The 22,888-nt window shown below is 39.3% G+C and overlaps 1 protein-coding gene across 1 annotated transcript in view; it reads left to right on the top strand.

The window, feature by feature from the left end:
* Window positions 1-22,888, top strand: part of LOC149232833 (mitochondrial adenine nucleotide transporter ADNT1-like) — a 224,856-nt gene that overhangs the window by 38,054 nt on the left and 163,914 nt on the right. Inside the window, exon 3 of the mRNA XM_089379527.1 lies at window positions 4,239-4,402. Coding sequence (XP_089235653.1) covers window positions 4,239-4,402 — 164 coding nt within the window. The remainder of the gene's footprint in view (window positions 1-4,238; window positions 4,403-22,888) is intronic.

The raw sequence follows: 22,888 nt of genomic DNA, 5'->3' as shown, positions 1-22,888 counted from the left end.
TAGAGCAAAAAAAAAGGGTCATACAACCTTAGGGATTTAGGGCTACCCCAAAATGCAAATTTGTGGTGATTTGTCCAATAAAATAGTCAATAAATGCAATTTAAACCACAAGTTAGTGAAGGAATTCACTATTAGAATAGTTTTGGAATTTTTATAATCTGTACTTTGGATTTTTTTAAATATATAATTTAATAGAGTTTTGATATTTAATGCTAAATACAAATTTACAAAAATACTGTAATTTTTGAAAAATAACTTTATAGAGAAATTGATCACTTTTCCACAAGAGTCAAGGACAGTGAATTATGTCCACTATTTGGTTTGGAATCTCAATGCTTGAGGTTTTGATTACTAGGTGGAACACCAAGGATATGACACTAGCATTAAAACAATACAAGTAATGGAACCAAAATACTACTAGGAGGGCTTCCAAAGGAACAAATCCTCCAACCAAGAAACCAAGAACTATAGAAGATAAGATTATTTACCCTAGAGGGGAGAGCGAATCATGTCCCAAAAGAGAACAACAATACCTTGTATGAATTAGCAAGTAGGTGTGAGATAAACCCTAGACCTCCTTTTGCACTTGTAATTGCATGGTTGGTTCGGTTGTAAGTCAACTCTCTATTGATGGTCTTCTGACTTGATTTGACCCTCTTTTGACCTCCAAACGACTGGGCTAGGGCTGGTTGCTAGCCTATGTGGATGGCTTGCATGAGATAGTCTTCATTGCTTGGAATTTGGGTCATTTTTCTTGTGATGTGACTTTTCGTTGCTTTGTTCCTCATAATTGACTTGTATATGGCTCCTTCTATGCAACATCTTGCTTTCTTGACCTTCTCGCACACAAAATGAGGGTTTGGCCCCCCTTTCATGCAACTGGCTAGCTGATTTAGTGCATAATACTTGAATTTGGCTTTGAAATACTTGAAATTGCCCTTGGGGCTTCTCCTTCATCAATAAGTTTCCTTAGATTTACTTGAGAAGGGCTTAATCTTGCCCCAAGAGGGCTTAACCTTCTTTCTTAGCCTTTAATCATTCCAACTACTGCCTCAATTGAGAGAATATGCTTGTCTTTGACCTTTGAATTGGTTTTACTTTGCTTATTTTAGCCCTTGGGAGCTTACTTATTCACTTTTTGCCTTAGTGTCTATCTTGTAGGTGCTTCTTTTGCTTGCTTGAAGAATTCAACCTCCCTTTCTTCCTTGGAATGCTAGCGGCTAGGATGACTTGAAGCCCTTTGACCCTTTCTTGGAGTAATTTTGAGTTGTTATTTGGTTAATTAGCCCTTTGGGGCTCCAATTTGCACAAATAAACTTCAACATTCCAATTTACCCTTATGTTTCCTCTTTAAACCATCCAATAGCCCCAAAGAGGATGATGTCATTCCCACATGTGGTATAAGTACTTGAAGAGCTTGGCTTGATGTCACTTTTCTTGAGCATTGAACTGATTTGGCTTGTAGATGATACTTGCTTGTCCTATCATCTTTGTCCAATTCATTTGCCTTTAAATCTTGTTGCTTGCAATGCCATATGGAAAGCTGTCTTGACTCTTGCCCAAAAAATGGGTCCACCATTGTAACTAGAGATCTGTGAGGGCGTTTTGATACCTTCAAAAAACAAGTGGTTGATCCTGGCATAGAGAATTAAATTGACACCCTCTTTGCCTCAAAAGACGTAGCATGATGCCTTGGAAGACGCAAATTCATTGGGATTTGTGAGACTAATCAGGATGTTTAGCCAAGGTCAAAGGCCAGTGCAAAATACATAAGACATGTGGCACATGTGGGGTAGGGGGGTGCACCGGTATTATAAGGGATAATGTTGGGGAAAAGTACACACGATCACCCTTACAAGGCTTTATTAATGCAAGTGCTCCCTTAAACCATGAGTCCTAGTAATGCATAATCCATGATACCTGTAACACCATCCCAGGGTATAAGAATACCCATCATGGCAGGAAGTTACCGCCCACTAGGGGGAAGTCAATAATGCCACAAAGACAGACAAACCATCAAATAAACAAGACAGGGAGTAACCATGGCATATCATACCAATGAGGATATAATAGTCACTTTCACAAAATAGCACACATCCAGATGGCTATAAGGCACATCCTTTGGGCTTATATGGCGTGGCCAAAAGGTTTTGTTACTTGTAGTACCCCTGCTGAAAGACGGGTAACACGATGTACATTAAAGATGCCATAGTTTATGGGAATTTGTAGATGCTTCAGCCCATTTCAAAAAAATAGATTTGAAAGTTTCTGATGATGGGTGTAGTATGCGCGTCAAATCATCCACTTTGCATAGTAGAACAATGTAGGAGGAAGGGAATCCCTTTTGAGGGTGGTGTACAAGAAGAATTTGGTGACGAGGTTTCCAAAAATGATCCAAATCAGGCAGAAGGCAGTGCTTATTTGGAGGTTATAATAGAAGGAAAAGAAACATGAGTGCTACATGTGTGGTTGGATGACCTTTCTCAACCAAGAGACAAATGGCCAAGTGGAAGATGAAAAAGAGAAGGCAAACAACATGTGTGTTGTACCTTATCTTCTGCTGTTGATGAAAAACATGAAGAGAATAAAACCCTAATAGGGGAAAAAGTAGCTTCTATAGTGAAGTAGGATGGGGTGCTTGTACAATGAAGGGGTAATTTCAGTGGACAACCAAAATCTGCATCGATGGTAAGAGGTGCTGAATTCTTCAGCTGACTTCGACTATCACCTCATCCTGCTGGTGAGTCAGTGGTCAGACAAATGGTTAGTGACATGACTTGTTTTACATTGTCCATGGTAGTTTCATGGCAGACATTTCATTTCTAGTTGCTGATTGCTGACACTACCCAAAAGTGGGCTGTAGATACTCTTTACATCTTGCTTGGTGTAGATAAATTGTTTTTGTTATGGGACAAGCAACCATGTTTAGTTTGACCATAATGGGAGGGTGTTAAAATAAATGTTTGTAATGGTCATATCTCATAGTTTAGTAATATACGCGGTGTGTACTTGTCGTGATGCCATTTTTTGTAATAAAGTAATCGTAATGCTGAAGTCATATCTTAGCTTAAGTTATGCCATTGGTTAATGAGTTACAGATTGCGCGTTAGTTAACTTACATAACTTACATCCCTCTCTCACCAATGTTTTTTGCTACGACATCATTGAAACTATTTTCCAACTATCTTTTCTCTATTTTTCACATTATTATTTGCCATTATATCTATGTGTAACTCTTACAAAATAGGATGAGGAAATGGATATGTTGGTGGAATGTGTCACTTAAATGTTATGTTGATTCCCAATCCTTGTATCTGCTATTTTATTGCTTTCATACTTTTTTAGACAACCTTTACCTCTTGAAAATATTCCATTCGAAGCTGAAATTAAAAGAGCTAAATGGAGCTCAATAGTTTTTTTGCATCAAACATTTCATGTGGTATTTCAGATATGGCAGACAATGTGATTGTGAAGTTAGTCTAGACATGGGAGAGGCTTTGCTATTTTTTAATATCCCACCTCTAAACCAGGAAATATGTATTCGGTAAAAAGTTAGTCCAATTCCAAAATTTTAATAATACAGCTCTCTCTCTCTCTCTCTATATATATATATATATATATAGCAATGTGACAGACATGAATATGCTTTACACATAATATATACATAGCAATGTGATATGTTATATATCTGTATTCAGTCACATTGCTATGCATATATTATGTGTAAAGCATGTATATGTATGTCACATTGCAACAAATAAAAATAATAAAAATCTAATTTTAAGGTCATGGCCAGGCCAAGGGGTCCATTTTCTCACAGTAAAATTTGACTGCTAAAGCCTACGAAGGTGTGTCACGTTGCAATATATATATCTCTCTGTTATGTCACATTACTATGTATATATTATCTGTAACCATAAAGCATATATATGTATAAATATATATTTTGGTATAGAGTGCACTTGTACATGTACTAATATACATGTGTGTGCATCACACATCACATTCCAGTGTGTGTGTTTGTGTATATATAAAGTTTGTGTAAAACTTTGTAAAAGATACAAAATACATATTAACCTGTAACTGAAAAAACTTAATTTTTATCTATTGATGGGAATGGAGTTCATTGCTTAATTTAAACTGGGATGAGTATAGAGTATAATGGTTGTAAATATTTTTGGATCTGTATTTTACCTTGTTGCATGACAAATTGTAATTTTGGTTTTTGACTTTAAAAGGTTCAAAATCCTCTCAACCCTAAATACAATGGCATGGTCCAAGGGTTACATCATATATGGCGTACAGAAGGCATTCGTGGATTTTTCAAAGGGAATGGTACAAATTGTGCTAGGATAGTACCCAATTCTGCTGTGAAATTTTACAGCTATGAGCAGGCATCCAGGTAACCACAGTTCTCTTTCATAATGTCATAGATATATTCGTTAATTAGTTTTTTTCACTCTACTGTTGTTCGGGTTAAAAATTGAAATATATCAAGAATATTTGGTTGCTGAAATTAATGTTAAGAAACTCCATATAAAATGTAAATAAATAGACATGCTGCCTTTTTTGGAAAGTTTTTTTTATCGGTTGTTTATTATATAACTTCTGTTGGATTTGGATTTGATTCCAGTGAGGAATGTTATATCTTTGGCTGTTTTTTGTTAATATATTGATAGCACAAGGTGCATTGATACCTACATCATATAATTGATTATTATGTAATTATTGTGCACTCTTTTGTTTGGAAGCAAGATTCTTTATGGAACTTATTGAAATTATTGCCAAGTAGTACATCACTATGAAACTGAATTGCGTCGTTAGCATGTATCTAATTGGCCCAAAGTCTGTACAAAATTAAAAGTAAGTATCCAAGAAACAAGTACATTGTTTTGAAAAGGGTGGTATTTTATAAGATATCCAAGTTAGTGATGCTAGCATATCAGAATGAATTCCCTATCTAATATTTGACTAGCTCTTGGAAGTGTTGAGATCATAAGAATGTGTGTGATTCCTATCTGCTTATTAAGAGTGTCTGGCATGGTTGTGTTGGCTTCATGAAGTGCAGTATTACCATCACAACATGTGTCACTGTTCGTCATTGCTTACCATAAAGTCTCCAAAGTAATGAGATATGGTGAGATCATGTCTATGTTATGATTTCAAAAAACAAAAGGACTTCTCTACTTGAGTGCAGAAGATGAACCTACTATTTTTATCAAATCTGAAAGTTAGTTAAAGATGAAGGTGTTCGAAAATGAATACATGTTACGTGAGAGATATAGAATGTATGAATACTAGTCAAAGGAGTCATTTGATATAATGGGGTTTGTTTTCGCTCAAAATGTATAGGCGCTGCGACAACGACTCAGTTCAAGGGCTGTCACCCTGATCCCAAACCTCTCTGTCTAAGCTGTCTCCCAACAACAGGCTATGGGGGATAGACCCTATGGAAATAGAATGAAGAAGGACAAGTTGGGAACCAATTAGTCCAGGAGACACAGTTGAGTGGCTTAGCACTTGTTTAGATTTAGCAAGATTTTAAGGATTCAATTAGATATATAGATATTTGAAAGCAGTGCCTTATGGAGTCAACACTCTTGCCTTACAAATTTTAAGACCAAGTACCAGATGGACAATTGTTGCTTTAATGTGTAACTATCCTATATGAAATGCAATTCTTAGGACTGATGTGAAATGCAGGAATCTTGGTTGACTTTACTTAGTCTAAGTATGACCTTTGATCTTTATTTATATTGAGCTTGAACTCTATAGTAAGTGGCAGAGAGAAGTCAAGGTGAAACCTCTGTTTTAAAATTTCGCTGGCTTGGAACCGACTTGGCCTAGTTGGTCTGAGCCACAACCTCATCGAGTCAACCCGGCCAGTGAACCGGTTCGACCGACTGGGTTATTACCGAGCCACAACTCGGCCGGCTCGGTAATAACCCGGCTGGCTTGGCTGAGTTTGAGCATACTTGGCCAGGTTGTTTAACAGCGGCCCGTGAACCAAAAAAACGAACATTTTTTATGGCTGGGACTCCAAACAGGTTTCTAGTTTGTTTATAGTGTATTTGGGGTCCATTCCCCTCTCCTAAACCCTATAAAACCCACCCAACCCCTCTCATTTCCTCACAGCCATCTCATGCATTTGAGTGAGAATTTGAGTGAGAGTTTGTGAGGAGTTGTGGAGTTTGTTTTTGGAGCAGTAGTGAGGAGTCTTGGGCAAGCATTGTAGCAGGAGTGGGGAGCTTTTTGGGCAGCCATTTGGAGCAGCATTGAGGAGTTGGTTTCTTGGAGCAACCTTGAGGAGGCAGTTTGTGCCTGAAGGTATTTTTTTTTTCACTTGTAAAAATCTGTTTTTGCTTATTAATTTTTATGTGCAAATCTGGAAATTGAAAAGTGTTTTTTGTGAAAGAAATGAACATTGAAGCAATGCTATTTTTTTTGTTTTCATTTTTAGATTTTTTGCTTTCATTTCCAAGTCAAAAAATGGCACCTAGAGTGAGGGATGCTGCTTGGGCATATGTTGAAATGGTTGATAGTCAAATGCATTGCAAATTTTGCCATAGAAAAATTAAGGATGGTCTTGGGGGCATTAATAGGGCGAAACAACACTTGGTGGGGATTAGAGGCCAAATTATTCCATGTGAATCAGATGAAATTGGGGAGATTAGGAAGGAATTGTTAGCCAAATTTGAGAAGTTTAAAGAAGAAAAGGCTAGGCAAAAAGAGTTAGACGCTGAAATTGGGAGGAAGAGGAATATACAAAAAATGCTGGCTACCAACCCCCATTTTGATTTTGAGGGTTCTTCCTCTATCCCTTGTACTGATGCATCCAACCCCTTCCGATATGTTCCTCCCTCTTTCGAGTCTATTCAAGAAAAGGGTAAGGGTAAAATGAAAAAGGGTGATATGAATATCAAAAGTTATTTCACTGTCACACCCTCCTCTCCATCACATGCACATGGTCCTCAAGCTAGTAGAACTTTGCAGCCCACTTTGGATGACCATTGGAAGAAAGAATTGAGGGAGACTGCTTGTGATTACATATATAGATGGTGGTATGATGCTGATATCCCCTTAAATGCTTCTCGTTCACCATATTATGAGCCTATGTTTGATGCTATACATGCTGTTGGAAAAGGCTTCAAAGGCCCTACTATGCATGAGATAAGGGGATATCGTTTGCAGAAGGAAATTGTCTCCATTAATAAGTATTTGAAAGATTTCAAAAACTCATGGGCAAGAATATGATGTACCATCATCTCACATGGATGGACTGATCAAAGAAACCGTACCATCATAATCTTTCTTATCTTCTGCCCACAGGGAACCATGTTTCTAAAATTAGTTGATGCATCTGATAAGGTAAATGATGGACAATTGTTGTTTCAACTATTGGATGAGGTTGTTGAGGAGGTGGTGGTGGCTAATGTTGTTCAAGTCATCACAGATAATGCCTCTGACTATGTTCTTGCTGGTAAATTGTTAGAGGAAAAACACAAAACCATCTTTTGGACCCCATGTGCTGCACATTGCATAGACCTCATGCTTGAGGATATTGGCAAATTAGATTGGGTGAAAAACACTGTAGATCACGCCAAAAGCATAACAAAATTTATCTACAATCATTCATGGATTTTGAGCCTTATGAGGAAACACATAGGGGGAAGGGATATTATTAGGCCTGCCATTACTAGATTTGCTACTCATTTTTTGACATTGCAATCTATGCTTTCACAACATAGAGACTTGCAAAAGATATTTTCCAGTGAAGAATGGAATCAAAGCCAGTGGTCTCACAAACTAGAAGGCAAAGAATTGAAAAAGAAAGTTAATGAAGAAATATTTTGGAGAAAGGCAGCAGAGATTGTGAAGCTTGCTAAGGCACTGGTTAAGGTGTTGCGGTTGGTGGATGGCGAAATATTGGCTATGGGATTCATTTATGAGGCTATGGATCAAGCAAAGGAGCAAATAAAGAGGGCATACAAGGATAAAGTGGCTAAGTATGGGCCCATTTGGGCAATCATTGATGAAAGATGGAACAATCAACTCCATCGCCCTATACATGCAGCTGGGTATTTTTTGAACCCATGGTATCATTATAAAGCTAAGGAGACAAGAGCTTTGAAGGGGGAGGTTAGAGATGGATTGATTGACTGCATTGATCGCATGATCCCATTGGAGTGTGATCAGCGGGAGATACACCGACAGGCCACAACCTTCAGCGATGCCTCAGGTACCTTTGGGAAGAACCTAGCAAAGATTGCAAGGGAAGCAGATGAGCTAGGTAAACAAAAATTTTAATTTTCAAATTCTTAATACTTATTTCTTTAAATCGTTTATAATTTAAAAGTTGGATATAATTTGAAATTTTGTTGAGCTAAATCATTACACTCCTATGTTTTTTGCAGCACGATGGTGGGAGGCTTTTGGTAGCCATTGTCCTGAATTGCAGATGTTTGCAATTTGTATTTTGAGTCAAACTTGCAGTGCTACTGGGTGTGAGCGCAATTGGTCTGTCTTTGAGATGATTCACACAAAGAAGAGAAACCGTTTGGATCAAAAACAGTTAAATGATCTAGTCTATGTTCGATACAACCTTCGGCTCAGACGCAACCAATTGTTGAACAAAAGACCTAGTTCAGATCCCATTGTGTTGGAAGACATTGATCCAACATTAGATTGGGTAGTGGAGAGTCATCCAACAGAGTTTGATTCTGATGAGGATCTTGATTTGGGTTTACAGGTGGAGGAATCACTCGAACATAATGTTCAGTTGAATGCAGATCCACTTGTACCAGCCTCAGGGCTAGCCCCAAGTCCTCCAGTTGCAGGTGCTTCCTCTGCTCAGCCACGACAGAAGCGCATATATCGTGTATCTCAGCTTGTAGTTGTTGCACAGCTTGCTAGTGCTACCACTTCTATAGTTGCTGTTGGAGATGATGATGAGAAGGAGCCATGGGGCCCCCTGTCTGACTCTGATCCAGAGGTTGATCCAGATGATCTTGTCTCCTCTAGCAGTAGCTAGTAGTACTGGTCACAATTTACTTTTGTTGTAGAGGCCATTTCTAGCCTCCTTGGTTATGTGTTTTTCTTTTGATCTCTATATCATCATCATGTATGTATTGGACAATGCACTGGGTGCCATTTTGATATAATGGATATATACATGAGCCTACATTGATTATATGTTGTCTTCTATCTATATTATAATGCTGTGTGTTTGGAAACATGAATGAAAATCTTTAAATTTATGTTTTTTTTATAAAAAAAATAAATATTTAATGTATTTTTTACAAAGATCGAGTCATTGAAATCGAACTGGCCGAGTCGATATCGAGTCGGAGTCAACCCTCGGCCGAGTCGGAGTCGACCCTCGGCCGAGTCGGAGTAAGTTGGAGTTTTAAAACATTGGGTGAAACACACAAGGGTGTGACTAACAATCCCTCTCCTTGAAATCTAACGTACCCATGCTGCTGATGCTGCAGAAATTGTGGCTCTCACGACTACAAGGTTACTGTTTAAAATACTAGAAAGGCTAGACTTCTCAAGAGAAGATGAAAATGTGTGCCTATCTTTCTATCAACCAAGCTTATGCTTGGAGGTAAATTTTAATATGCACGACTATCTTAGGATGCAAATGCAATGTGAAGTTAGAGGATGATTATTAGAGGAAGATTGTTAAAGCCTTACAAGTACTTAGATTATGGTTTATCTTGAGTTATTTTTCCAAGTACTTATTTAAGAAATTTCGATTAGACAATCTCAATGAAAAATTCCAATGACAATTGCTTGAAATTCCAAAACCAATTATCTAAAAGATGCCCAATATGCAATTAGATCTCAATCAATCAATTATCACCTTCAATGCTACTTAGTCTTAGAGAGAAATAGATCTTTAGCACAATTAACTTTCACAAATCAATGAAACAAGAATACCCTTGAGCAAATTAGAACATTAGATGCCCACAACTCCTTAAACTTATCTTCTTTACCAAATATGTGAAACAAATGTGCTTCAGCAAGTGAGCTTGTGTGTGCACAAATTCAGATCATGAAATTCAAAAGATAACAAGCATTAAACTTCTCAAATACCAATGCCAACAATTATTTTCAATCTTACTGATGATGCAAAACAGTTCCCTTTCACACAATGAGCTAAATTACTTAAAATTCCAGAGATTAAATTTATGACAACAGTTAGATTCAGTGATTATAAGAGCAAAAAACATACTGAATACGACAGAAAGTACTTACTGCAAACTGATATTTCAGTCCTCTGAATACCTTATGACAGTCACCTAGGATTTATGATAAAATTTATTACGTAAATGCCCTAGTGTGTTAAGGATTTTTCAGTGTTAAATGAGTTTTAATAGCACTGCTATGCAAATTTACTTGACCGAAATGACAAGGTAAAAGGTTAGGAAAATGCACCCGGAAGCCCTAGGGCTTGAAGACCCTTTCCAGATCTGTAGATCAAATCACCCACCTCAGATCTGAACGAAATTTCTTGAAAGGGTGAAGGGACAGCAATGAGGAAGATAGGCCTGCGTTAAGCCTTGAAGGCTGCTACAGGCAGCAAAAGAAATCTGCATTAAAGCAGTGTAAGGGTTAGAAGATAAAGGTGCAGGCCGAGAAGGAGAATGAGGCTGCAGATGGAGGAAAGGAGGCTGCAAGGGAATATTGGGGCAGCGGATGAGGAGAAGGGACGCAAGGATGGGCTGCCTTCAGCCTTGTGTTAGAAAATCAGAAAGGCAGTAAATATTTTCTTATTCTTGATAATTACTTGTGACGTTTCGTATTATTACGATTCTTTATATCTTCTTTCTTTAGTTCATCAAGCAATTTCCAAAAGCAGCAGCACATAAAACAATAGACACCAGATGTAGGCACATGCCAGGGCAAAACCCCCTTCGAGTGGTAAACCCAGTCAAGATAATTCTTCCTTTCAATAGTATTTTTTGAGACTCTTCACCCTAGACCAGGACCAAACCTTCCCTCAACACCAAGTCAGCATCCCAGAATTTCGACCTCTTCCCAACAACTTCTACGATGCAGCAATTTACGGCAACTGGCAGCTTCCGGCAATAGTGAAACATGGAAGACTTCGATCTCTCAATCCAGGGCAGGAAACAGAGAGAGAGAGACACCAAAATTTCGATTTTCCTTGTCTCCTTAAACTTCCCCAAACTCGCCTTCACTTTGGCTTCCTGACAACAAACTTCACATCTTTTCCCTGCTACAAGAGAACTTCGCACTTCTGCCCAAGAACAAGAGATTTTTTCACTTCTTTCAGCTACAAGAGAATTCGAACTTGTGAGAGAATGATGCTCCAAATGAATTCTACGAGCTTCCTTTTATAGGCTTCTTGTGGGGTCGAATAGGGTCCTTAGGCCGACTTGATCTTCTTCTAGGCCAACATGGTGTGGAGGTTCCATAATTCATATTTGACTCAATACTTAACCTTTTTACACGATTCAAAAGCCAAAGAAGGGTTTATTTAAATGTACAATAATTCTATAGACTCAGAATAAATCATAGAAGTCCTCAATGGGGACTTTGACCTAAAACATGGTGACCCAAGCATGAAACCCATGCTTTAATAAGTCACAATAATAATAATACAAATTCTTTTCTTTATTCTTTTGACAAATACATTACATGATGACTCAAGTACATTATTGAAGACCGAACATAATTACATTTTCTAACACCTTGGAGGCAGAGCAGATTTTCAAGGGAGGCTGCGGCAGGTTGGAAGAGTTGCGACTGAGGTGAGGGGCTCCGATAGGGTAGCGGAGGAGGTAATAAGCAAGGCCGAGAGGGAGTTTAGGAGTTGCGGAAGAGTTGAGTGGAGGGAAGATGAGCAGTGGAGAAGAAAGGCAGGGGTGCCGATAGGGAAAGGAGAGCGCCGAGAGAGAGGAGAAGCCACGACAGGGATATCAAAGGGCATCGTTAGGCCTCAAAGGCTTGGATTTGTGCCCAAATCTCACAAAAATTTTGCTAAACCCCAGATCTTCGCCTCCACTGAATAATCTTGATTTATTCGGCCCTGCAAACAAAAATTGAGACTAGCCCTCCAAGGCCTAGATCTGTCTCAAATCCCAAAACTTTTCTTGAATAACCTTCGATCTTTACTCGCACAAGTAAAAATAAAACACCCAAGACTCAATATATACACAATTTGAAAATAAAATCCCAAATCCCCAAGGAATTAGAAAATTAAAATTATTTTACAAATTAATTAGATTTACACATAGAATGCAAATTTAATGGATCTGAGGAGTATGAGTCCAACTCTGGTCCCAGATCATTAGAACTAATCTCTTCTTAGCCAGATCTATAAATTAAACATAGTATATAAAAGATAAATAATTTTAAATGAGGCACTAGCCAAGAAACTCTGCAAGACAAACTTCGTTAGATAAGTCTCAAGATTTAATTAGGAAGGCGCCCTCCAGGGCCTCGATCTATCTCAAATCCCAAAACTTTTCTTGAATAACCTTCGATCTTTACTTGCACAAGTAAAAATAAAACACTTAAGACCCAATATATACAAAATTTGAAAATAAAATCCCAAATCCCCAAGGAATTATAAAATTAAAATTATTTTACAAATTAATTAGATCTATACAAATAGAATACAAATCTAATGGATATGAGGAGTATGAGTCCAACTCCGCTCCCAGATCAGTAGAATTAATCTCTTCCTAGCCAGATCTATCAATTAAACATAGTATATAAAAGATAAATAATTTTAAATGAGGCACTAGCCAAGAAACCCTGCAAGAGAAACTTCGTTAGATAAGTCTCGAGATTTAATCAGGAAGGCTCTTCAGTTCTTATGCCTTGGGAGTTGGCTGGTCCAACTGAGGACTTCCCCTCATGCCCAAGCTTTCGAATATAAAAGATCTCTGCACACTCAAATCAAGTTGTCAGATTGATAGAGATATAAAATAACACTATAATTCTAAAAAATTAGAGATACCTGCTAATTTAATTGAATTAAAATGCTATCTTAGATCCAATAACTTAAGCAAGATACTTGTGCAATAAGTTATTCCACAAAGGCTAATAATCAACAACTTCTAAAATATACTTCAATAAAGCATTAGGAACAATATTACCATAAGAAATAGGAGAGAAACTGTTAAAATTGGCAACTAGGGCCAAACTCCATGTGGGTCATCTTATTTATGGCAGCTCGTGTTTTTCTTGGATTCCTCTCGTTGAGAGGTGTAGGATTGATCTAACGATCATCCAATTCCGACAAGTATTTATGGAGATATGAATTTATTTGTATTTACTTGGCAAATTGTCAAGGTCGGCCAGCAACTAAATGTGTGGCACACATCCTCAACGATTCATATAAATACAAGTTAGGTTGAGGCATTATTCACTCATCTCATCTCATCTTACATTCTTCTCTCTCTCTCCTTACTTGATTGGGTATACAAGGAGCAACATCTCTCACGTGGGAGAAGAAGGACGCAGCAAGAAGGAAGACGCAGATAGAAGGAGGACGCAGGTCTGTTTCAACGTTGACTGAGGTTGACCAAGGAGCAGCAAGCTAAGTTTGACTGCGTTGACCAGTGAAGAGGTTGTTTTGACTTCGGCCTAGTGTGAGGAGTCTCCATCAAGCAAGCCGCAGATCTGAACAACAAACCGTTGACTTGATTTGACCACCGAATTGACCAGCGTTGACTGGTTAGGGTTGACCGCAGGGCTGCATATGCATTGACCACTTTTGACCATCTCTTTTGGGCTGTTTTGGGTTGACCTTCATTGCTGTTGAAGGCCGAGTTGACCAAGGTTGACTCAAGGTCATTTGTGGACTGTTTGACCAACTTTGAAAGTGCTGGTTTTATTACTGCTGTCATAAAATTACAGAACTGTACATTTGTACTATTTCTCTCTCTGCTGAACTATTGAAGATTATAGAAGAATTGATCAAAGGGTTTCCCCACATTGGGGTTTGTCCCTGGCTAGCTGCCACATTTGGTGTCTCTTGTCTTGGCTTGTTTTTTGTTGATCTATTTTTGTTCTATCAGCATTTTACTTTATGTTAATGTGATTGCTAAACAATGGCTAATAAGAAGAAATTGAAGTAAACTGCCCTAAGCATAGAACATACCCTAAATTAACATGGTATCAGAGCTGAGGTGAAGACAAAGCCCAAGCAAGAGCAAGAGCAAGAGCAATCACCGAAGATTGTTGGAAAAGTCTATAGACTTCATGGGTTCCTCATCACACTTGCCTGCCGAAGACAAGCTCCGTGAGAAGTCCGACTATCTCGGGTGGAAGATGTCTCTCGATCTGACATTGGAAGAACAGAAAGTGTTGAACCATGTGAGAGGCAAAATCATTGAGCCTCCATGAAATGCATCGATTGCTGCAAGGAACAAGTGGACCAGGGGTGGAGTCAAAGCAAAGAAGATCATCCGGGACTTTATCGACAAGTGCCTGGTGGCCTACGTTTTTGAGCTAACCACCTCCAAGGAAATCTACGATAGACTGGTAAGCTTGTTTAAAGTTAGTGATGCAAATCAAGTTTTGTTTCTTAAGAATAAGTTGAAGGAAATTAAGAAGGGCAAAGACGAGAATATGCAGTCCTACTTCTTAAGGATCACTGAGATCAAGAATTATCTCCTATATATTGGGGAAGTCATTCCTGACAGGGAATTGACTATCACAACTCTTGGAGGACTCCCATCTGAATGGTATGTATTTAGAACCACTCTTCTCAACAATAATGTAATTCCAGGATTTGAGGAATTGATAGCGAGATGCATTTAAGAAGAGACAAGGATGGAAGAGCAGGAAATGCCTGCATTTAGAGGCAATCCCACTGCTTTCTCCTCTCATGCTAAAAGGAAAAATAATTCCGGTCAAAATCTAAAGGAAAGGCCGGACTAAAAGGTGGAAGGAAAGGAAGATGTTTTGTTTGCAACAAAATTGGCCACTATGCAAGGGAGTGTCCTAATAGAAATGAAACATCTCATGACGATGATCAAAATCACTCCCGAGGCAATTCCAACAACAATTGAAGGAAGGGCAGGTTCAATGGCAAAGGAAAGAGGAATGCCGGAAATCAAGGAAGTGGTCAACCCTCCAAGAAGGCAAGAAACTCCAGGTATGAATCTAACGTTGTTAACAATAAGCAAGATGAATATTATCTGATATCGACCCTCTCTACTACTTCTCCTCCAGACTCATTGGGCAATTGGCTTATTGATAGTGGTGCCTCAAGGCACTTCACTGGTTACAAAGAAGCTCTCTCTAATCTAATAGAGAAGGAGACCAACCTCGAAATTATTCTTGGAGACAACTCCACCTATCCCATAAAGGGTGCAGGAAATGTTACTCTTCAATTGAATCAGGGTAACACAATCCATTTGCAGGAAGTCCTATATGTACTTGATCTCAAGAAGAACCTGGTGTCCATTTCGACAATGGAAGACAAAGGCTACAAGGTGGCCTTCATTGATGGCAAGGTACGTGTATGGAAAAAGAATTTTAGTGATGCTTTCACTCTTGGGTTTCGAGTTGACTCTTTATATCAAGTCGGAGGAAGTCCGTTGGGTGTCATGTCTTGTGACACATCTCTTTAGTTCGAACTATGGCACCAGAGGTTTGCCCACCTTCATTATAAAGCTCTACCCGATGTGAAACAAATGGTGACCGGTATGCCAGAGTTTAAAGTGGAGCAAGAAGAAGGTGTATGTCCAGGGTGTGCCGAAGGAAAACTCAAAAGGGGACCATTCCCCCCAAAGGAAAGAGGAATGCCGGAAATCAAGGAAGTGGTCAACCCTCCAAGAAGGCAAGAAACTCCAGGTATGAATCTAACGTTGTTAACAATAAGCAAGATGAATATTATCTGATATCGACCTTCTCTACTACTTCTCCTCCGGACTCATTGGGCAATTGGCTTATTGATAGTGGTGCCTCAAGGCACTTCACTGGTTACAAAGAAGCTCTCTCTAATCTAATAGAGAAGGAGACCAACCTCGAAATTATTCTTGGAGACAACTCCACCTATCCCATAAAGGGTGCAGGAAATGTTACTCTTCAATTGAATCAGGGTAACACAATCCATTTGCAGGAAGTCCTATATGTACTTGATCTCAAGAAGAACCTGGTGTCCATTTCAACAATGGAAGACAAAGGCTACAAGGTGGCCTTCATTGATGGCAAGGTACGTGTATGGAAAAAGAATTTTAGTGATGCTTTCACTCTTGGGTTTCGAGTTGACTCTTTATATCAAGTCGGAGGAAGTCCGTTGGGTGTCATGTCTTGTGACACATCTCTTTAGTTCGAACTATGGCACCAGAGGTTTGCCCACCTTCATTATAAAGCTCTACCCGATGTGAAACAAATGGTGACCGGTATGCCAGAGTTTAAAGTGGAGCAAGAAGAAGGTGTATGTCCAGGGTGTGCCGAAGGAAAACTCAAAAGGGGACCATTCCCCTCAAGCCATAGCAAGACCTCCGATATATTGCAGTTGGTTCACTCTGACATATCTGGTATGATGCATGTGAACTCTTTGGGAGGATATTTATATTATCTCACTTTTACAGATGATTATTCTCACAAGACTTGGATATACTTCTTGAAAAAGAAGGATGAAGTGTTCTCTTGGTTCCGTCACTTCAAAGCCTTGATCGAGAATCAAACTAAGAAGAAGATCAAGATCTTAAGGACTGATAATGGGATTGAGTATGAATCCAATGAGTTCCATGACTTTTGCAAAAAAGCTGGCATTAAGAGGGAGACCACAACACGATACACTCCTGAGCAGAATGGTGTGGCGGAAAGGAAGAACCGTACGATTTTGGAAGCTGTTCGTTCCATGCTCCATGATCAAAGGCTTCCAAAGTTTCTATGGTCCGAAGCTGCGAAAACCACTGTATATGTTCAAAACCGATGCCCTCATCAAGCATTGGATTCCAAGACTCCCGAAGAGATGTTCATTGGTAAGAAACCTGATGTATCTCATTTTAGAATTTTTGGAAGTCCTGTATATTTTTAGATGCCGAAAGGGAAAAGGAATAATTGGGTGCATCTGGAAAGAAGGGAATCTTCGTGGGCTATAGCGAAAATACTAGGGGCTATAGAATCTATGTGGCTGGTCAAAGGGAAGTTGAGATTAGCCATGATGTCACCTTTGACGAAGATATGGCTCTTAGCAAAGTTGACAATCTTCCTATACTAAGGAAAACTGGAGAAGCTGACACCAGGAAACCGGAGGAAAAGAAAGATGAGACGATGCCCAAAGTGGAAGAACCTATGGACCCTATTGATCCCCCTTCACAAGAGCCTTCCTCTTCTAGGAAGAGGCCCTCATGGCTTAGGGGGACACTTGATGATGCCGAAGGACACATTGCACCCAGAGGGACTTTCCGTGAAAGTAAGAAGCCGACCAAGTATCAGGGATACTTGACCATTATGAGCACGATCATTCAAAATGAGCCTTCATCGTTTGCAGAAGCCATGAAGCATCAAGTATGGAAGGATGCTATGACTGAGGAATATGAGTCCATCATGAAGAACGATGTTTGAGATGTGGTCCCCAGACCCCAGGACAAAACAATTATCACTTCGAAATGGCTTTACAAGATAAAGCATGGAGCTGATGGAAGTGCTGAAAAGTATAAGGCTCGTTTTGTCGCTCGTGGCTTCTCTCAAAAGGAAGGTATAGACTATGACGAGATATTTGCACCTGTTGCCCGATACACCACCATCCACTCGATCATAGCCCTTGCTGCTTCGCAAGGATGGAACCTACATCAGATGGATGTCAAAACCGTGTTCTTGCATGGTTCGATCAAAGAGGAAGTCTATGTGGAACAACCCGAAGGATTTGAGATTCATGATCGAGAATCTCACGTGTGCAGGTTGAAGAAAGTCCTCTATGGGCTGAAGCAAGCACCTCAAGCTTGGTATGAGAGGATCGATAGCTACTTGATGACGTTGGGATTCACTAGGAGTGAAGCCGACCCAAACCTTTACTTTAAGGTTGAAGATTATAAGCCTCTCATATTGGTGCTGTACGTTGACGACCTCTTTCTGACAGGTGCAGACCCTCTCATTCACAAATGTAAGAGGGAGTTGGCTTCCGAGTTTGAAATGAAGGACCTAGGACTGATGCACTATTTCTTAGGACTGGAAGTCTGGCAGAAGCCAGGGGAGATTTTCCTATGTCAAGGAAAATATGTGGTGGAGATATTGGAGAGATTCGGTATGGTGGATTGCAAGCCCGTGACTACCTCGATGGAGCTTGACTTCAAGAAGTTAAGCGGTAGTGCTGCCAGACCTGTTTTGCAAAATGCTACCAAGTATCGTCAACTCATAGGAGCATTGATGTTCTTGGTGAACTCCTGTCCGGATATATGTTTTGCAGTCAACACATTGAGTCAACATATGGTTGAGACTCACCACTCATATTGGATTGGTGCCAAGAATCTGTTGAGATATCTTCGTGGCACAATCACTCATGGGTTGAGATACACTGCTGGAGATGTGAGACTACATGGATATACCGATGCTGATTGGGCAGGCAGTGTGGTGGACCGAAAGAGCACTTCCAGGTGCTGTTTCTCTTTGGGATCTACTTTGATATCCTCGATGAGCAGGAAGCAAAAGTCGGTGGCTTTGAGCACTGCTGAGGCAGAGTACATTGTTGCGAGAATGGCCTCTTGTGAGGCTGTCTGGTTGCAGAAGCTCTTCATTGAGTTGTTTGGATATACATTGGATACTACCGTGATCTTGTGTGACAACCAGAGTGGGATTCGCTTATCAGAGAATCCCGTATTTCATGATTGCTCCAAACATATCGATATCAGGTACCACTTTATCCGGGTTATGGTACAACGAGGAGCAATAAGGCTCCATCATATCGGTATAGATGAGTCGGTCGTTGACATTTTGACGAAGCCCCGGGGAAAGGTCAAATTCTTGACTTTCCGAGAACGACTTGGAGTCGTTGAGAGACCCTCTCATGAGGGCCCTGCATGATGCATGCATTGAGCTCTGGGAGCTCCGGGGGGCTTGGGGTACTTCTTGGAGCGACAAGTGACCATAGGGCAACTTACCCTCCCCTAGTAGTGCACTGTGTACAAGGTGAAAGGTTCAGCCTTCCCCTGTGATACCCCGTGGCGACTTATGGACAGGATGAGTGGTTCTCTTGTCGAGGCATCCTACACAAAGATCTAGGACTTAGCTTTAGCAATTTCACTACTGGTGTTGTAGATGGGGTCTCCATTAGTTTAACCAAATTGTCTATATCCCATTCATGCGTACCAATCTTGAGAAAGGTGTCAATACTTTCATACTCTTAGCTGCCATCTTCACCTTCACATAGGGGAATATGCACATGTGAACTTTCTTATCTTCATAGGGATTTTATTTAAATTTAAAATAAAATGATGCTTGAGTACCTTCATCAACAACATCTTCTTTATGTGGAGCCGTGATAAAATCCTTAATAGATTCATCATACCTTTCTTCCTTTGGATTTGAAATCTCATACATGGATGTGTTATGGGGAAAAAGGTTGGTCCATCAAGGATTCGTCATAATCATGATCCCAATTATTGCAAAATGGTTTCATTGGACCTAGATGTTTCCTCTCTGACAAGGGTTTCAAATCACATTCTTACAAATTATTCTAAGGTAAGAACAAACATCTTCATCATGGCATCTTCATGGGCAATATCAAAATTCAAAACAAGCTTAGTGAAGGATGTAATATGTTGTGAAGCTAAATGACAATGTCCATAATGTTGAGAAATCAATGTGCTAGTAGATTAGGGTTGATTCCTCTTACTTGATAATTACTTGTAAATGTTTGTTAGCTTTATTACCTTTATTATGTCTTTTTCATTAAGCAATTATCAAAATATAAAGTGCTTGAAGATCACAAAAGACAAAGTACACAAAGATATAGGCTCCACGCTAGGGCAAAACCCCACAAAGGGGAAAACCCAAACAAATTCTCTTCTTATAGAATTAGATGAAAGTGAGATATCCAAGACCCAAAAATCAAGACAAAGACCTCCACATAGACCCAAGTCAACCCTCTTTCAAAACTCCTCCAACCAAGTCAAAGTCAACAAAAGTCAATGTTGGTCAAACCTTATCAAATCTGGTCAAGCATAGAAATTCAAACCTGCAATTTCAGACTTGCAACTTTGTAGAGTTGGCCTAGCACCTTCGCACGTGTGAACAAAAACAAGCCAAAAACCACCAAATTCTCTGTCCTTTGACTTCTTTTTCTCTCTTCCTTGACTTCGCTATTCTTCTTCTTGTATTTGGCACAAATATTGATGTGTGAGTTGTTGTAAAATGTAACTAGGTTCGGTCTTCATAATGACATGTAATTATGATCTTTGTAAATGATGAAAAAGAAGAGAATAAAATTATTATTGTAAGGCTTGCTTCATGGGTTTCATGAGCAAGAGATTTTTTATTTCTTAGTATGAAGAGCTCTTCTTGAGCATGTGTCAATTGTATATAAGTCTATATAGCCCTCCAACGGCAAGCGCACAATCCTCTCTTCATGTTGACTTCAAGAAAGGATAATAAACTCATGTCGGCTCACATTATAAGGCAACACCTCTATTTGAAATGACAAGTTGGCTTATATTGATGGGAAAACGACTATATATAGGCGTGTAGACAATTCGCATTTCCATAGTTCAGTAGCTTGGATATCTCTGAGATTTCGGAGAGTGATTATAGAGTTTAGACGTGAGAAAAGGAGCTTGGTCTAAGGCACATAAATGGAGATTGGGTAGGGAATTCAAATCCCTTTTAAGTTCAGATCATAGTGACAACAAGGAGTATTGAAGGGCTAGAGAAATATTGTCTAGGGTAGTACAGTTCGAATCTCCACAGTTCGGATCTCTCTGAAGCTCGATTCATAGTGGAAATAAGACCTATTCGGATGGGATCACAATTAAGAAGTTCAGGTGAATTTCTGAAGGAAGATGAAGGGACAACGAGATGCTACCTTACAATGAAGAGTTTCTCTATCTAGGGGTCGCATCAAGTGCAGAGAAGGAGTATTAGTGACATAACAGTTTTTTGGAACCACAGTTTGTTGGTGATACTATTGTGATGAGGTATCATCGCATTAAGGCAATGATGAAGATCTCGGTATCAAGTTAATGATGAGGATCTCGGTGGAAGAGCAGTCAAGAAGAGGATTGACTAGAGAACGTGTGTCTTGGTCTTGGAGTGGCTACTAGGTCGGGGGTTTTGGTCTTGGTATTCATCAATTGGAATCTCTATAGGAAGAATTTGTGCGGGCTTTCCTCCCAAAGAGTGAGAGGTTTTGACCTTGGCTCGTGGCCTACATGCTGTGTCTCTTGTGTATTTATGTTCATGCATTGGTTACTGTTTGATGAAGAAGAACATTAATAATCTAACATGACGAAGATCCTAATCTAAACAAGTAAAAAGCATTCACAAGCAGTAACTAATCGAAGAGAAATCACCTAATGCTAATGCCCTAGATTTCTCAACATGGTATCAGAGCTAAGGCGACAGTTAAGGAAGGGCATCTAATCTAAGAGACACTCAAGGATCGAGTTTCAAGGAAGGCATCAAAACAAAGTGAAGGATCTACATTGAAGAATCAAACCCTAGATCAAAGAAGAAGGTCTACTTCAGGAGAAGTCTTGGGATCATCAAATAATCAAGGCCAAAGCCTTATTTCTACTCAAGGTGAATAGATCTACAAATAAAGGCAACTAGAAGTCTACACCAACAAGAGTATTGGATCCTATAATCTTTAGCAAAATACCAAAAAGACCCTCATGAAGATGAAGAGATTTACAAGGCAAGGCAACCCAACATATAGAGAAGCATTTCTAGGACTAAGATCATCCAAGGAAGGATCAAAAAAATCCTCATCAATCACCATCAACAAAGGAAACTAGATCTAAAGGCATTGACATCATAAAAGGAGCAATCTCCTTTGTTGAAGAAGGGTTTTTCATTTGGAAGAAGATCATCCAATGGGAGAACTAATACATCTTCTTCAACCACCATCAAAGCGATCAAGTTGAAGATTTCATCTTCACTTGTCAAGTAAGTATCTTTCATTCTATAATCAAATTTGGTAAAATGACTTCGTTTTGCAAGGAGAGTTATAAGATAGTTGGGTCATCGAAATTCCTTGCATGGAAAAGGAGGATAGACATAGTCCTCGAAGAAAGTGAAGTCATTGAACATATCAATGAAAAGGTCTCCTCTGAATACATGGAAAGGGATTCTTGGAAAGGTCCCCTCACATAGCAATATTGGAGACATCAAAAAGATATATATATGATACGCTGGTAGAACTATTCTTTGAAGATGTGATAAAGAAGGTCATATCACTTAGATCTGATCTTACAAAATTGAAGGTATCAAAGATAAAGGATTATCTTCATAAGATCTCAATTGCAAGATTTGGGAGAGATAATCCTCATTGTTCTACACGCACTAACTGATGAACAATGTAACAATGTCTATGAGGATAAGAAGGCTATCCCATTCAACAACTAGTGGTTTCTATGCAAGATAGAAGAAGACAGGTTGAGGGCAAAAGTATTCAGACATTTGTCGAAAAGAAAGAACATAACTAAGATTCAATGCTATGAGCACTACAGAAAAGATTGTCCTAAGTTCAAGGGCAATAACAAGGAGAATAGAGAAGAAATCCATTTCACCGAAGAAGTGGAGGAAGCCGAAAGAAAGAAGTCTAGGGAAGAGGAAAAGCATTAGAAGTAAGAGCTCGAGACATCACCATAAGAAACATGAAGGATGTCTGATAGTCAACTTTGAAGGATATAGCTCTTGGTGACCTCATTGAAAGGTCAATGGAAGAGGTCATCTA

This window comes from Pinus tabuliformis, chromosome J (genome assembly GCF_031772625.1).
Source record: "Pinus tabuliformis cultivar Carrire ecotype Pingquan chromosome J, CPIR1, whole genome shotgun sequence".
Lineage (NCBI taxonomy): Eukaryota > Viridiplantae > Streptophyta > Pinopsida > Pinales > Pinaceae > Pinus > Pinus tabuliformis.
The sequence above is the reverse complement of the archived record's forward strand: the minus strand, read 5'-3'. Positions and strand labels throughout refer to the sequence as shown.